Below are 17,855 nucleotides of genomic sequence, written 5' to 3'. Positions count from 1 at the left end.
TGGCTGCGATTTTTTTCGGAGGAGGTACAGGGTTTTGGAGTTTTTGTGAGGAGTTCTTCACTTTTTCAGCCGGTTCTCCGGCCGCCCAGATTTGTAACAGGTGGCAAGTGCATTAGCCGTCTGCATCCTCCACCGGAGGTCGAACAGGTCGCGGTCGCTCGATCCTTCCCGTGAATCTCCCAACTCATCTCTAGTTGCCACTCTTCCGCAACTTTAGTTAACCGAAATTTAGCCGGTTTACGCATGGTTCGATTTACTGTTAACCGTTTAAACTTCGGTTAACTCGATTTGTGGAACCGGGCCTTAGAATTCAGTGTTCGAATTTGTAGTTGAGAGTGGTAAATTAGAATTATTAGAATTGATTTGGTTCTTATCTATTCTAATCTACAGAAGTTAATAAGTACCGCCGATCATTTGTAGGTTATTGGTGAACTACTTTATTGGTTAGTTTACTTGAAGGTTATGAAGAATGAAATTTAAATTCACTTATGAAGAATATTCAATTATTTTACAATGATTCTGTCAGAAAATGGGCTTCTGTCAAAATACATTCATATAGGATTCGTTGTTGCCCTTTATTGGTAAGGTTACTAAATATTCCTTAATTTTACTGTTACTTCGATTTAGAGCACGAAACGTAAACAATCAAATAGCTGTATATAATTTAAATTATCATTAATTCAGATGTAACATAGACTATAATACTTATATTTCTGATTCTATTTACAGGATAGTCTCTATTCTTACAGTATTTGTGAATAAAGCGCTACTTTCCAGTGAAACGATAAATTTAGATGCACCATTATTTGTAACATGGTTTCAGTGTGTCGTAAGTGCTGTTGTATGTATAATTCTTAGTTTATTATCACAATGGTATCCCCAATACATCCATTTTCCAAGAGGTCATCCATTCAGTCTCGACACTGCAAAAAAGGTGATAGAAAAGTTTCATGTAGTCCACATTATATATACATTATAGTAGTTTTAAACAATTATTTGGTTCTACAGATTCTCCCACTATCTATGCTATTTGCTGGCATGATAGCTAGTAATAATTTATGTCTCAAGCACGTGGGAGTTGCATTTTATTATATAGGTCGTTCTTTAACTACTGTTTTTAATGTCATCTTTACCTACACAGTTCTTGGTAAGCAAATAATTTCGTATTACAGATTTGATTTAAGTACACTATGGTGACTTTTGCACCGTAAGATACTGATAGCACTGGACACTATAATATAGAACTTTATGGAGATGAAGTTATATATTATATATCTGGATTTTTCTTGTAAAAACCATATGAACTGAGCTGTTGAGTCATATATGTAATGTATGTTAAAAGGGATGCAACTCGTATTTTGTATTTGCATATAATTTTTGGCCACAAGTTAGTAGCAGCTGTTCACAAATAATTTATTATTTTTGGGATTCGTCAATATTATCTAATTGACAATTCACAATCACATTTCATAACATTTGAAATTCTTAGTGACAGAATAATGTTATATTGATCTATTTCTTGATAACCCTTCATATTGTTATGTATTATACCTAATTACACAGCATGTAATGTCATTGATGGTAATCTTAGGTTTCATTCTTATGTCAAGTCATTAATATCATTATTAATTACCTAGGTCAAAAAACATCGATTAAATGCATTGCCTGTTGTGGTGTCATTATACTGGGATTTTGGCTTGGCGTTGATCAAGAGCACGTCCTTGGCTCTTTGTCAATCTTCGGGACCATTTTTGGAATACTTGGGTCATTGACACTCTCCTTATATTCAATCAAGACAAAAGAGGTTCTTCCTTTGGTAAACCAGGAAGTCTGGTTACTTTCTTATTATAACAACGTATACAGTATTGTTTTGTTCATTCCTCTAATGTTAATTAATGGGGAGTATCATGTAGTACGTGATTATGACAAACTGAATGAACCGTTCTTCTGGTTGGCAATGACTGTTGGTGGATTGTGTGGATTTGCAATAGGTTATGTTGCATCTTTGCAAATCAAGGTTACATCCCCACTGACACACAACATCAGCGGAACAGCAAAAGCCTGTGCGCAAACTATTTTGGCTTCCTACTGGTTTTACGAAAGCAAATCATTTCTTTGGTGGTTGAGCAACTTTATTGTTCTTGGTGGTAGTGCGGCATATGCCAGACTCAAACAGCTGGAGATGCAAAAGGCTCATATTGAATATAAACATCTTCCAACATTTAGTGGGGGAGTCCATAATAAGTGAGAAATTTTTAGAGTATTTAAATAAACTGAGAAAAATATATGACCGTGTTACTATGCTAACACAACCAAAAGGATGAATTTTAAAATATAACTCTGTAAAAACGTGTTATTTAGATAACTCTAAAGAACTTAAACAATAATATACAGTTAAACTGTATATTAAAAGGACGTTAAACGTAGACTTGCTTTAAGTTGAATAATGTAAATATAACGCATTTATTGTAAACAAAGTCAAAAAGTATAAAAAACATACCAATGTAAACAGTTCCTTTAAATAAATAATGCACACTAATATGTACTTGCACATCTTTCACACTTGCACAAATGCAGTTCATGACATTCTAATTACAATCACAATTACTTCTTCTGTGATGTTAGCCTCCACTAACAATGCTAGTTAACATTAATTACGTTTACAACAGGTAATTGATTTTGTATCAGTATTTCGTTAATTAGCTGTCATATAAATGATTTTCACAATACAATTAATACCTAGAGGCTAATCCACCGCCCCTACTGTCCGAGTGACTAGTCATGGAGTCTTTGTTTTTAATTATGACGTTGACACTTTTTGGTGCTTGATTAGGATCAGCATTTGACAAATTAATGAGTTGTACCCGCAACATAGTATCGGCTGCGTGTTTATCGTCATTTTCTATTACAATGCCATCTGGTTTGACGAAGTATCTGGAAAACCAACAATTTTATTTTATGTGATTCAAATCGAATCAAAATATTTTTCTTGACAATGTTTACCGGGGAAATTCAACAGCTGCAGAGACATTGAGATGTCGTACAATTATATTGTACAGAAGCTCACTGATGAGGACTGGATCATCTGCTCCTAATACTCCTCGTAAGGAACATATGTTTGATTCGTGACGAAAGATGATTGGGCTCAGTGAAGACAATTGGTTAGCATAATCAAGCAAAAAACCTGCCTCTGTCATGTGCCCAAGACCTAACGGTCTAGATAAACCCCTGTACACAGTTGATGGAAATCAAATATCTGGAGATTATAAAAAAATTGAATTTTACGAATTCATACATATTTAAAATATACGTACGAACAATTCGTTGTAATGAAAAAATAATATAATTTTTTGCAACAAATGTATAATTTAAAATTGCAAGTTTTATATGCAAAGCTTCTACCCGAATTTATTATAATATTAAATGCATCATTGCTTAAGGTGAAGTGAAACCAGTCGAGAAATTTGATCGATGTTGGTAAAGAACATTCTTCTAAAGACTAAAAGTGTCTTCATAAGACTTTTGCCTTTATATCGTTCAAATGCGAATTTCTCAATTATTAGTGTTCTAAATTGTATAATTGTTCCGACACTTTCGTTTTTCACATCAGAGCCTTCAATAATTGTACATTGATCGAAATATTAGAGCTTGATGCCATCTTGATTCTGGGCTTGGCTAAATCAAACAAATTTCTTTTGAAGATTCAAATTTTGAATGTATCGGAATAATTCTTAGATGCTCATGTGTCGTATGTCAAAGCTTCAAACAGTTTGGTCCAATATCTTAAAAAAAAAAGTTTCTTCTAATTGACTGATCTGAGAGGGGTTTCGCTTCACCTTAACAAGTCGAATGTCAAGAATCATTGGTGACCAGTAACTCCATTACCATAGCTCATTAATAATTTGTTTTGACATTCAACCTGTTAAATGTTTTAAACTTACGTTACAATGGAAACGTAAGTATCTTGCTTGTCCATTGCTACGACACTGGTATACATTCCATCTTCATCTGTAAATGTTTTGAAAAGTATTAGTGTTTACCACGTATAAAAACATTGTATTACGGTCATTTCTGTATGAAACTTAGTCATGCGTAATCTTTGAAACCAAAACTGAGTATTACAAAACATTATTCAATTAGATACAATGGTATTAATTGTATACGAACAATTTGATTCCATTTTTCGGTCTGCAAAATAGGATCGGATAAGGGTTTTGCTAACAAGAATCTGTGAATCGATTCTGGAAGCATTTTCAAACGGTATGTGAAGTTTCTCCAGTTCCTCGAGCGCACGTGGTAGGTCAGTACTTTGTGATGGATAGTAGATTACATGATGATAAAAGTTAGTCTGTTGTGCCTCACTCACTTGAGGTTTATAATCAGCCAGCTGGTGTAAAAGGTCTTTCTTTACAACAGCATCTCGCACCACTTTCAAAGACATTGTTCCATTGTATAATGCTGAAAAATAAATTACATTATAGCATGGTCAGTGATGTGAACTGAATGTGTGTGCGTGTGTATGAAAACAATGTTGAACATTTATCACTTTTTTAATGTAATTTTACTTGAAATTATATTATTGATATAATGGATTGTGCATTATGTTAAGATTATGTGAAACCTTATATGTATATATATAAATATGTTTTACTGTTTACAAATTTTGATAAAATATGCATAACGCAAAAAAATATATATTTCAATAATTAAATACTTAAACTGTATGCATACAAACTAACTCAAAATAAGGATTTTTATTCTTACTTTTTGGAAATAATCACTTGTGTTAATTAATTAGAACAATATTAAAAACATGTCAGATGGTTCATGAAATAATCTGACTACCAACCATCAGCACCGTAATGAGCAACAGCTTCCAAAGTAGTAGCAAGGTTTGGTAACATCAATTTCTCATTAGGAATTAGGTGGCCATAGGGAAGTCCAAAATCAGTATTTTTGGATAGTTCGTTAGCCAACTCATCAGATACAATAAATCCCATTCGTGCAAGATTCACCGAAGGCTTGACTACTTCATGCCAATGTAAATTACCTTGTAAGGAATGTGCAAGTTCTAGACCTCGAAGAAAAGCAGGAATGCGCACATTTACAGAACCGTAGTCACCTGTAAATCAGAAAATACAAATTTTATCAGTGCTCTGAAACTGGTCTATAATATTTTGATGTAAAACCTTCAATGGTGTTGTTGGCAAAATCCACAAGTAAAGGGTTTTCTTGCCCCTTGTGGTTATAGATCATAACATAACCACCTCTGCAATAAAATATGATGGTCACTTACATTCCGAGAGTATGCGATAAACAATCAGTATTTGAAACTTACCCACCGAGACCAGTTTTGTGTGGAGCAACAACAGCCATGCATATTGTAGCTGCAACAGCTGCATCAACCGCATTACCACCTTTTCGTAATAGCGTTGTTCCAATTTTTGAACAATTCGTATAGTCGGTAGCCACTGCTCCATGATCGCTAACTAAAATCTAATGACACATAAAATAGGTAAAAGTAATCACCTATTTAACTTAGTATTAATTATGTAGATTTACCTCAGCCGTGTTATTCCTGTAAATTATGTCAAGTATCAATGCTATTGTAATACCAATGGATAAGGTGATAAAGCAACAAATAATGAGTCTTAAACTGTTGCAACAGTTGCTCAATCTCCATTGATTACTGCTGTCTGTTGTTAAAGGACTACCTTCTGTTAAATTTTCTGTAAAAGAAACAAGAATACCGCTATATAAATCCTTATAAATTATGAACAAACTCTTAAACATATATAATGTACTAAAAAGCAAATTTTTATGTCCAAGATTGTTATTAGTTGATGTACTGAAAAAAAAAATTAGTGATATACAAAATAAAATTTCTAGTACATCAACTACGAAATCTATTACATTCAATTATTAAATCTTTTTACATAATTATGAATTTGTTTCAATATTTAGATAACTATCAGCAGTATACAATTCATATTAAACTTAAAAGTTATAAAACCTTTTTTAGCTTGACAACACGATTCATAATCATGAGTTTGTCCTTTTATATTTATGTGACAACTACTACAGCAAAGGTGAAAATAATTCTCAGATCTGTTCCGATTCTCATGTGATTTTAAATCGCATGTGTGCAATGACATTCTCTTTTAACTTTGTACTCATATATAGATTAATAAATATCCTTTTTTCTTTAATGACCACATGACTTTGATAAACTTAATCTGCTGTGTCAAGTTTGACGTTCGATTAGAATCGCAATTTACGTCAGTAGAATTCTGGTAACTGTCATCCAAGAACAAGTGAGGTTACAATTAAACAATCGACGAATTTATACCTAAGTCGGATGAATTTACTTTTCCAGAACACTTACGTCTGTCGTTGTCAAACATCTTTCTATTTACTGATTTATTGCAAACAGAAAATCCGAGAAACCACCAGATTGGGTTTCTACATCACCAACGAGGTTAGGTTGAAACTGTAACAGTGTGCAAGCTCTTTATTACATGTGGTATATACATTTTCTTACTTGTATAAAACTATTGTCTAATTAGGGATACCGTGTGCAGATCAAGGACTATTTTCATTAAATTGTGTGGGGTACAATATGATAACATATTAATAACAGAATTGCTTTATTTCAAATTCAGAAGTATCTCTGTACATATATATTTAATATTTACTCAGGCTTTACATAGGCACAAGACATGTAACATGATTCTTTAATCAGTGCTAATGTATAGAAATTATTTATATCGATATAAAATCATTTAGTTGCAAATGATATCTTATTATAATTTATCTTTAAATATTCTTCTAGGACCATTCAAATAATACATAATGAAATTCATGCAACCATATTTTTTAATATCACTGTTAAGTAAAATTGCGCAAAAATAAATTTACCTCGTTGCAAATTACATATACTTAACCAAATTACGCATCACTCCTCTGCCTTTATCTCATATTATTATCAGTTGAACAATTTTTGACAGAAATTTTGTTCCTTAAACTTTTTCTCATATGTAATGTATTGCTTAATATCCCCTACATCAGGGTGTCTCACTTATTTTGATTACCCTAATTACTTCATTCTTAAATATATGACAAATTTCCCAAATAAAATGCTAACTGAAGTTCAAAAAAATTTTGTTCATGTATCGAAAATCATGAAACTTTGCCTCATAAATTCGGGAACAAAAGAAACCAGGGTGGCTATAATAAATCAGGCATCTTGTAGAATTTATATACGATAGAATACCGATCAACATTAAAAAAATTATTTCTCAAAGCAATAACATCTCTGAAGAACCTGGACAAAACTTGCTATAATGATAGCACCGATATTCACGATTGTAAAGCTTCGAAAATTTTGAGCATAAAATCGTGGCAATAGTGAGAGCACTAAAGCTTATTGAAAATACAAAATAATTACATGGTACTTTCTCCCTGATGTATATCAGCACGAGGCAGGTCAATATGTTTGTTGGCATTCGAAACCAATTAGTCATACATGTACGGAAAGCTTCTGGGACAATTATACCACGCAGGTAACCAATTGCTGGGTAATACATGCCAACTGCGATCTCATAACACATAAAAGCAGCTAGACAAATATAAGTACCAAAATGTTCCTGAAACAATTGCGTTTGTATATAAGCACCGTATGTACAAGTAAGGATGCTGCACAAACTGAAAATTAAGCTCACTTGAAGCAATATGTCACAGGAAACCCGATATTTCGATAAAAGTAAAGAGTAAAATGAACTACCAAGCATGATACAAAACATGAAGGAACCGAACACGATTCCATGACTTGGATTTATTGGATCCAAAACTGGAGTCCATAAAAAAATGAACACATTCATCACGGATTCAAAAAGAGATTGAATAATTCCTAAATATAAAAAAATCCGGTTATTCTTATTGAAAATTAGCTGTAAACTGTTTATCCAAATGCACTGTGGTTTGGCAGATCGTATTACATTGTTTTCTTCCCAAAAAATTGCACACAACCCTCCTGAAATTGCTAAAATAGGTACTGCCAAAATAAAAGGAGCAAGTGGTCCAAAATTTAATTTATCAGCTAGTATTGCCGATACACAGCCAGCTACTATTGCTGACAGTCCATTGTAGAATGCTGATTTCGACAGTGTTATTCCGATCCACTCTTTATCCAATTTGAAGTTAGATAGATGTTGACTTACGTACCACGATTCAAAGGTTGAAAAAAGTACCAAAGATGATATTCCACCGAGTACCCGACCAATGATAAGTACCCAGAAATTATTAAATATCTTCGCTAGACATGCCAGGGAATACAAAATATGATAAGACACGCAGAACATTTTCTGCCCATATTTGTCGGCTAAGTGTCCGATTCCGATTCCAAAAATTGTGCTGCTCGCAAATCCAGCTGCATATAGCAACGAAATATCATAGCTGTTGTACCCATAACTGATGTACAATCGATACAAGTATGGACCTTGTAGCCAATCGGCAAACGCTGCCAATGTGAAAACAGTCAGGTACTTTTTGCATAACGACACGTAGATAATTTCTTTGTTAATTTTCTTCTCCACTTCCATGAATTAGACTGGCACAGCGTTATCAAGTTTTCACCTGTTAAAAAAAAAATAAAATGTCAAGAGAATATTTTATCGGTGAAATATATATCCTAGCACCTGAGGATTGGTGTAACGAAACGTGTCTTCCAACAGGGCAGAATTATGAAAATCGATAAAATAAACAATAAACCTGTCATTAAGTTTAATGATTTACGACAATTGAAAGAATGAGCAATTTACCCAAGGATGAAATGAATCGCGAAGTTCTTCTTTACTTACGTTTTATTTTTCTTATAGTACTTATTAAAAGCGACATTGGACATTAAGCAATTAATTCTGAAAATTTGTCAGTCCATATGTGTCTAACTTTACATCGTCTGCTGCTATCAGCTGCAATTATGTACGAAAATGTAAGCAGACCATGGACATAGGAATATAAGGATTGGCATTTGCTGCGGGGTTGAAACCGAAATGGGAGTAGTCGGCCATATTGGCACGTTCAAGTGCCAGAGTCAAACGTGTGCTAATTCAAAAGTGAAAAATCTTCAATTTTCAATTTCATTGTTCGCTTAAAATTATTAATGCGAGAATGGTGTTCCGTGTGGTTCGTAATTGCGAAGAAATAACTGGGAAGCCGAAGAAAAGGAAGTAAGATGAACCCGTCGTTTCGTTTTATATATCAGTTTTGAAAAATTGCTTCTTTTTTAAATTTATTAACGTTGTTTCTCATTCTGAAGAAGTAATGATAAAAGAACGATGATGTATGTTAAGAAACAGTGTCGGTAATTCGTTGTGCCGCCCTTGGGGGCAGAACACGGTGAAAGCTAACGTACGAAACCAGAGGGCAGCACAGGATGCGATCGCGCGACCTGCCCTTGAGCAATCTCCCAACTCATCTCTGAGACCTATTCAAATCTTGCGGCACGTTTGGACATGGTCTGGACATGGTAATATGACTACCCCCGTCTCGTGGCTTCACCACCCCTTATCTGAGTTACCGTTTTATGTCGATCCCTACATTTCTACGTCCATGAAGCAGATAGAAAATAGCAGACGCCCCGTGTTTTGCAGATATCACGAATCGATATCGCCTGGCGGCTCTCTATCGAAACTGTTCCATTATGGTGATATGAAAGCAGCATCTGAGGAGTCAAAACGTGTATGAAAGTATTCTCCGAATTGTACCGATTAGTTTCAAATTTCATCATACGTATAAGGAAGCCTTAAGGTAAGTCTTGAAACTCGCAAAAATGCAATTTCTATACAACATTTTTCTTATTTATCATGGATTAGAAGCAAACTTAGCGTCGTCCACGTATATTTTTCTTGTTTTATGTTATTTAAAAGCTTAAAATTGCAAATTAAGACTTTCAGGACCTAGCTCAAACAATTTAGAATATTATAGTAATCGAATATTGCAAAGTCAAATGAAAAAATTTGGAAAATACGTTCATAAATGATTAAGAGAATGCTGACTTGCTTCGTGGGTAACACGTGCTTTTAGAGTGAACATTTATTTGTAGCTAAACATGACAGATGGCGCCATTAGGCGGTTAAAGTATCAAAGGTTATGAATCCAAGGGGTATCTTCAGTTTTACTTCGGTCTCTTGATAATTACAGTACTGAAACGACATATGGAATACACCGTTTCGTAGAATATTTAATATAATATGACACAGTTGTCAATATAAATATAAACGTCGGTAACGTGGAATGCTGTCTCAAATAATGTTCAGGTAGAAGAGTTTGATTTTATCGACAACGATTACATTTCTCGGTAAGTTCACTTCACAGCAAGAGAATGCTGAACCTTCCTACAATTACCAGCTGAAATACGGTATACGAGTTCACAATAAAAAGGCATCTTTCCTCGACATAATGAAAAATGCTGTCCCGAAATAATAGATAACATACTGATTAAGGGAATGACTATCCAAATCGTGCTGGAATTGAATGATAGAGATATAAATTTGTTGATTCCGTTATCGTCTAAACAGTCACCAGCGACAAATCTGTGTCCAAACAATTTTAAAACGAAAAAATAGGTAAAATCCATGAACTAGTTTTACACGTGACATTTACGCGTGAAAATCCTACAACGTAAGAAGGACTTTAGGGTTCGGAGTCATCAATACAGATGACGATATAATAATCTTTTGATATAATAATAAATAAACTTTAATCAGGAAATTCGGTAGAGTTTCGCGCCAAATATTTACTTACATATCGTCGTATGTAATAAACTGAAAAAAAACGTAATTTTACAGTATTTCATGAGTAGTTGTCAAAAATGTGCTCGAACTTGTTCGGATTTCAATACGAAATAAACAATAGTAAGTAGCTGATCTCAGGACGTTGTATCGCTTGTTGAAGGCGTGTGAGTACATTTCCTAATTTTTTTTTTGTTTCACGAGGCGCCAACCGATAATACTGTTGCTTCTTTTTGTTTCGTTGCCCAAATTGTACTTGAATTAATTTGACCCTTTCAATCGGCTTCGATATCCCTTGAACCTCATACATCCCTTCCCCCGGAATTGTGTGTAAAAAAAATGAGGAAGTATGCTCACGCAGACTCTACAAACAACGCGAAATACTGTGATCGATTACTTACCTTTTGCCTATTTTGTACTGGAATTCAAACAAATTCGAGAAAAATTGAATATTGATAACGTAATCTTAACAACATAAACTAATTCCAAACACTTCGATTATTATATTTCCCGTGACCAAATATAAAGGAACTCAATAACAGAATCGAACATGTCTGTCATAGAAGACCGTGTATATTTTATTTTCATTAATACCAATGTTATAATTAATCGTAAGGTTTTATAATTATATGGAATTGCACGATGCGTACGAATTAGATTTTTCTTTTCGGTATAGTCGTTCAAACAAAGTTGTAAAAATCGTAACTATTTTGAGGATGAATGAGAAATCATTGAAGATTGGTCGGACGTTGAAGTTTACCTTGAAGTACAGACCATAAAGTGTGTTGACCTCAACCGTATCTTACTTGTCTAAAAGAGCTCGAAATCCTGACCGAACATTTATACGCGTAGTGGTCGTGTACGAAGGCACAGGAAACGCCACACGTAGAGACGGCTGTAGTTACTCGCAGTACCTTGGTCGAAATTGCTACGTAACTTGAATTTTTTATGATCGTACCGTACTCCCGAGCAATGCACGAAAGGTCTACGTGTTGGACCAGCAGTCTCGCGGGTTACGATCTGTTACTGAAAATCCATGATTCAAGCTACGAGAACCTGTGACACCCTCGGGACGTACGGGAAGAAAGAGTTACTAAAATCTCACATTGCTTCAAGTGTACTAAAAGTCTGACTCGTAAATGTTACAACACATACTCTTGTTTCGAAATGGATCTTCTTATGGCATGGGAGCAACATAGTTTTTTTACAGTTAATTACTATTTACATTCATCTGTATGTTCCAGTATTAACAGAAACGTAAATGTTTTTCTTAGTATAATTTAATTTCAATTTGTCCTCTAAAAAGTCAATCAGCGGCTGTGCTTCTAACTTGGTGAAGTTGACATTAAAATAGCCGCTTTATTATTTGTATTTCACTTCAATTCTTTTTTTTTACAGTTAATTATTACTTATATTCATCTTCGGATGTTGGTATTGAGACAATTTGTGTAAACGTTTTCTTTGTGTTAGCGCGTTATTCGCTCGGTTGATTATTCACTTCTTAAGTGAAATAATAAGAATAAGAGTAAGAAGCAATTATGTCCAGAACAATCGGTACCGAACGTGTGAGGGTGCTTTGCGAAGGAATAACTGAGAATAAAACAATAATATACAATAATTCTCTTCAACTTAAATGTTTCACTTCCAACGCGCGTGGCGGGTACGCATAGATTTTTCACTGCTCGACTATAATGAAACTATATTTTTAAACTATTCCAAAAGTTCTGTTATCGAGGCAGGAATGAATTAATCTGCTTTTTGGAATTTTCCTTTTGTGACCATCAATTGACTTTTTCAAAATTCTATTTCTCTTCGCTATTCCCTTCATTTTAGTTATCCTAGAGAAACGGTTATGGTAATGATTCCTTTACTTCATTTGTTGGATTGCCACTCTAACAGTAATTGCATAAAAAGTAGCCCCATCTATGTGAAACATCCGAAAAAAAGTCGATTTTAACTTTTTTTTTTAAATTGACACGAGCTATACCATTCTATTCAGCGGTCAAGTGCAATTTCGTTAATATCCAATTAAATGCTATGATCAAGAGCCTTTATTCAAGATTCAAGAATATTTTATTGTTGGTGCAAGTATTAAATTTGTTGCGTTCCAGGTTTCTCTTTATAACCGTGTGGTCTGATCGTCCATTATCGCGTAACCAATGTACGTACGTACACCAATAAACGTACTAACACACGGCGTAATATCAAGCTGATGTTTAGTACTGTCTACCGACAGGGTTCGCAGCTAATAAACTGCCGTGGGTTCGAGCTTTACGATCTCGATTATGTCCATTCGAACATTTGCATCTCTCGAACACGGAACAAAATGGTGAAGTAGTTTATGAATAGAAAAATGCGACAGGGCCTATCGTTCCGGCAGCAAATACATAACTTTCCGTTGTACACATTCCTGACACGCTAATATCTATTAAAAACTACGTTCATGAATTGATCTCTGGTGATTTAGCATTTTCTGCATTTTCATAGGTGATGATTGTTAGCTAGATTGTCATTGTCTTATTACTCTTTGTTCCTTGATACTATTTGCGCTTAACAATCCTGTGATCTAAAAAAGCCTGTAGTGCCACGTGAAAAAAGTGTTCTCGTTTAAAATTTTACAAGGTACTTCGCAGGAAGTAGATCGAGCAATTGATTTTTGATGGGTTTCCATTCCATACATCTACGGAGCACGAGTTTAAAAAAGCTGAAAAATGTGGCCTGCATATGAGAAATTTAATGCATGAAAAAAGCTGAAATTTTGTTTAAAAAAACTGGTTGAAAATAAAAAATTAGTCTATGCGCTCTAGATCATTCATTTTCTTCGTCACGTGTTCGTCGAGAGAGAACCATATTCTTCCCTGTGTTAGAAAGGAACTTAAAAATAAGGAAGAGAAATGCAAATTTTATGTAAATGTTTGCTGAGTTCCGCACTCGTGATAATTAATCATTTGCATTCAAATGTCGTTTCTGCGGTAGTAATCTAACTTGCTCTGAAAAGCGTAATGTAAAATAAGTCGTAGAATTCAGAATTGTTCACAGTATCGTGCTCTATGAACTGCATTTACTTAATGATTGGGATGCATAAGGGTTAAATGCAAAAATAAATCGTAAGGTACACTTCCATTTCGACTATTAGGCCTAAAGTAGGACTTCATTCGTATTAAGTAGAACATACAAAGTTGAAAGTACGACGTAAAGAACTCAATAAACACAAAAAAAGTGAAGATATAGTGTAGGTGTCTTTCAATTCACCGCTTTCCACCATCTCTAGTACATTTTCGGTTGTAAACGAAAAACGAAAACAGGGGCAATTTCAGGGGTTGAATTTAACCCCCTAAATATGCAGAGCTCTGTAGATCTAAAAAAATATATACCACGTGCAATATATGCCACTTCGTAACTGTATTCTCATATGTAATTGTCTTCTACCCTTCGTCATTAGAGAACGCGGAATGTATCACTGTGTTGGCGGAGCGCGCCTCTAACGAAAATTTCGAAGTAGGTTAATAGTACGGTGAACTTAAGCATTAAGCGTTGTCCAGGGTCGATAAGCTTTACAAAGTGAATTTGTTTAAAGACAAATGGCTGGGGTGCGTCCTGGATGAGATAGAAGGGAGTAGGATCGAATTTCCAGAGCGAAGCTTCGTGTTTCGAGGGTGGCTGTACTGCTTTCTAAATCCCGATTATATCGATAGGGTCTTTAATTTTGGTTGAAGATACCTCGCATGAAAAATCAGGACAATTATTTTTCCATAACCTGCTTCTCCTCCTATTTTATTGATATATTAAAATAGAAAAATCTTGGTTTAAAAATTAATTCATTTAACATTTGCCGAAGTGATTTTTATTGCTTATTCCCAACGTACCCACCGAACACACTATGTTACAATTACATAAAACTGGAATAACATGATATATAACGAATTTTATTCAAAAGATACATTAATATCATACAATGTGGAATTATTACCGTTCGGTAACATTGTTACAAACTTGTAAGCATTGCAGTTATATAATATTAACATAACATATAACATGTTACCGATATGTTATGTATACGTATGTATATAATTACATTGTTCGTTTTATAACAGTGTTATATAGCTGCGGAGGAAATAGTAATACAAATCTTACTTATATGTTATATGTATGTTAGATTACATGTTACAAACGTTATGTAATGGTTATATTATTGTTACATAACCGTGTTTGGTGGGTAGTACCTTTATGGACACGCTATCAGATCTGAGAATATTTATCACCCAATGCACAAAGGAAACAACTATTACCTATATCTTTCTCGGTCTAAACGATGTTAATCAAAAGTATTTCTGCAGTGTGCAAAATATAAAACGAGTTGTATAACTCGTCCAAGGTCTTCATACAACGGTTCAAAAATGTTTGAAACTGCTGCTTAACACCCCTTCTACCTTCCTGCAGAAAAACGTAGCCAATATCGTCACAAATAATGTTAATCCATTGTTTTGCACCGAACACAGATTTCGAGCACGCATTTCATACACGATTTTCAGCATTAGACACCTTTAAGCACCCTCAGGCATTTGCTAGGGTATTTCAATGCGTTTAGGTACTTTTTAGTTCCTTTAAGTATCTCTAGAAATCTCTGGTTAAGTATCGTTAAGCATTTATAAGCTCCCTTAACCATCGTAATCCAACTTCAAACATCTACTCCCCTTCAGGCACCACATTAGGAACCATTAAGCCCTTAGGCCTAACCAAGTTGAAAACAAATCCATTTATGCCCTACAAACACCTCTATGCCCCTTTAGGCGACCTAAGTCCCATTACACATCCTTAAGCTCCCTTCAGTATCGTTATCCACCATTAATCAGGTTAAAAGAAGATCCGTTTATGCTCTTTAGCCACCTTCGGAAGTCTCTAGGAACCTCCGGACAACCTCAGGTACCATCGGACACCTTAAGCTCCTCGCGCGTCCTTATCCGCCTTTAAACTCCCTTATCCCCTTCAGCATTAATCAGGTTCAGGGAAGGTCCCTTTAGGCCCCTTTAAATACCTTTAGGTCTCCCTAAGCCTCTTAGCCACCTTCGGGTACCTTCGGGTACCTTCGGGTATTTTCGGGTCCGCGCCTCGGTTGGAACGTCACGGCGCGAGAGGCCGTGGAGAGGGGGATTCGGCGCGTGACGTCGCCGTCGCGGGCTAACGGCGCGCCGACGGGAGGGCGGTGGGTGGCGGGCGGCGCCGGGGGGCGTCCGTGTCGTCGCAGGTGCGCGGGCGCGGGCGCGGGCGAGTGGCGACGACTCGAGCGTCTCTACCCGGGCAGTCAGTGTAACGCCGGCCGCGTAACGTCAGTGGTGGTCACTCGTCGTGGTCGCCCGTGGTCACTCGTCGCGGCGGCCCAGTCACGGCCGGTCACAGGGTCGCGCGCCGCTGCTGCCGCTGCCGTCGTCGGCAGTCCGAGCCGCGAGACCGTCGCGAGGTCCCGAGCCCCGCCACGAGCGTCGCCCTCCGGAGGAACGTCGTCGCGGGCGCGCACACGCGCCAGCCATGCCGGCGAGAGAGCGTCCGACTGCCCGCAGCATCCACGCCGGCGTTGACGCGTGCATCTCGGTGCGCTCCCGGTCGAAATTCTGATCCTACTTAGAACCGACACGCGTTCTACCGGCACTTTTTCTCGCCGACACCGCAGTCTTCTACACGGATGATCGATACCGATCATTTGGTCGGTGGCGATTAGCGGTGAAATTACTCATTTTAGTCATGAAATATCGGATATCCGTTAAGGTGGCGCGGAAGGGGTCTTTCGTTTTGGAAACCTTTCTCCGGAATGGGTGCAGCGCATCGCTTTACGTTTTACCTAGGGGGTGTGAAGGCTCTATGGAAGGTCCTCGTAACCATGGAGTTTCATTTTTTTTCTTTCTTTAGTTTATTTGTAAATGCTTATAACCTTTTATAAAATGCGAGATTGCAGGGGTGGCAGGACCTTCGTTAGGGGTTCTATATTCACGTGGGGGAATTTCGAACGATTCGGTACACTCGGTTCGGGGAAAAGTTTCATAAACTGGTGACCCTGCCAATGTGAGGTTTTGGTCGACTTGGTACTGGAACTCCTAGGTACTAGGTTGGTACTAGAACGGGGATGTTCCGTCCCCGGATTAATGACGAGCAGTCGTTCTTGATCTTGGTAGTTGTAAGACCGAAACCAGGATTCGACCGTGCAAGATCAAGACCATGGTAGTTTGGTCTTACGGGCCTTGTTGGTCTTGATCTCGATCTTGCATTTGCTCGTCACTAACTTGGGCGCATATTTGCCCTCCTGTGTCTTCCGTTGTTAGTGAGGTAGAACGCGGGAATTGTGTAACTTTTATTAAAATTATCCACCGTTAGAACATTTTCTAACTGTTCCTTTTGTTGCTTTGAATCTTCGTAACCCTCTAACGTGTTAATTTATATACCTGGGAGTTCTATGTAGGAGGTTTATATGGGTTTGAGGTAATCTAAAGAAGAATACCTTCAATCAAATCGACGAACACCGACGCGATACTTATTTTTTTCTGCGATCTAACCATCCGATTCTTACGTTTGTCGTTGCGCCACCCTTAACACGAAGTACGCGTGACGAGCTTATGGTAGGAGTTAATTTGTATTAAACAGAAGGTCGAGATCTAAAGTAAGACTCGAAGAGTTAAATACGACCAATGGAGATCCTATTTAGGTTATGCAAGTTCAACGTAAGGCTAAAATTTCGACCCGAGCTTGAACCAAGCCCTCGTATTCCACCTTACCCGAGTCAAAATTTTGACCCTACTCTGAACCTCTAATTATAAACCTTAAATGGGTTTAGTGATAATATAAAGAAGGATAACTTCTATACAGTTGAGGTGCCACTTTAGATCTTCAACTTGGCGGATATTTTCATTTCTACCATGTCTTCATTTGCATTAAGTAAGATGTACGAGGTCAAATGTACGTCATGGAGCGTAAAACAGGACCAAAAGAGGTCTTAGATTACGCAGGTTCAAAGTAGGGCTAAAATTTCGACTCGGGTATACTCTCATTTTCAACCTTCTTCGACCTCCTCCGACC

At 36.5% G+C, this 17,855-nt stretch overlaps 3 protein-coding genes across 12 annotated transcripts in view; 2 read left to right on the top strand and 1 right to left on the bottom strand.

The window, feature by feature from the left end:
- Window positions 1-231: 231 nt before the first annotated feature.
- On the top strand, window positions 232-2,643 carry LOC105700159 (GDP-fucose transporter 1). The gene is made up of 5 exons (XM_012425796.2): window positions 232-338; window positions 421-581; window positions 730-934; window positions 1,009-1,147; window positions 1,638-2,643. Exons 2-5 carry the CDS (start codon window positions 514-516, stop codon window positions 2,246-2,248), a joined length of 1,023 nt encoding a protein of 340 aa, XP_012281219.1. The 5' UTR covers window positions 232-338; window positions 421-513; the 3' UTR covers window positions 2,249-2,643.
- Window positions 2,430-9,014, bottom strand: LOC105700158 (glutathione hydrolase 2). 6 transcript variants are annotated; one of them, XM_023431979.1, is made up of 12 exons: window positions 8,859-9,014; window positions 8,224-8,634; window positions 7,722-7,909; window positions 6,386-7,646; window positions 5,563-5,729; window positions 5,339-5,496; window positions 5,190-5,269; window positions 4,850-5,122; window positions 4,168-4,458; window positions 3,942-4,008; window positions 3,004-3,228; window positions 2,430-2,934 (listed from the first exon to the last, which is right to left on the bottom strand). In XM_023431979.1, exons 4-12 carry the CDS (start codon window positions 6,402-6,404, stop codon window positions 2,733-2,735), a joined length of 1,482 nt encoding a protein of 493 aa, XP_023287747.1. In that variant the 5' UTR covers window positions 6,405-7,646; window positions 7,722-7,909; window positions 8,224-8,634; window positions 8,859-9,014; the 3' UTR covers window positions 2,430-2,732. The 6 variants fall into 6 exon arrangements, with proteins under 6 accessions (XP_023287747.1, XP_012281215.1, XP_012281214.1 ...); XM_012425792.2 differs by lacking the exon at window positions 7,722-7,909; XM_012425791.1 differs by lacking the exons at window positions 6,386-7,646; window positions 7,722-7,909; window positions 8,224-8,634; window positions 8,859-9,014 and adding an exon at window positions 6,014-6,251.
- A 1,275-nt stretch (window positions 9,015-10,289) lies between these two features.
- Window positions 10,290-17,855, top strand: part of LOC105700157 (Kv channel-interacting protein 1) — a 136,085-nt gene continuing 128,519 nt past the window's right edge. For 3 of the 5 annotated variants that reach the window (XM_023431986.1, XM_023431985.1, XM_023431981.1), the window contains exon 1: window positions 16,119-16,379. The gene's annotated coding sequence lies outside the window, so the exon portion shown is untranslated. Of the gene's footprint in view, window positions 10,358-16,118; window positions 16,380-16,445; window positions 16,492-17,855 lie in introns of those variants that run through there. The other 2 variants (XM_023431984.1, XM_023431983.1) reach the window with 2 other exon arrangements.

Source organism: Orussus abietinus, unplaced genomic scaffold (assembly GCF_000612105.2).
Source record: "Orussus abietinus isolate OABI.00-Male unplaced genomic scaffold, Oabi_2.0 scaffold201, whole genome shotgun sequence".
Classification (NCBI taxonomy): Eukaryota; Metazoa; Arthropoda; class Insecta; order Hymenoptera; family Orussidae; genus Orussus; species Orussus abietinus.
Note: the sequence above shows the minus strand (reverse complement) of the source record. Positions and strands in the feature narration are given on the sequence as shown.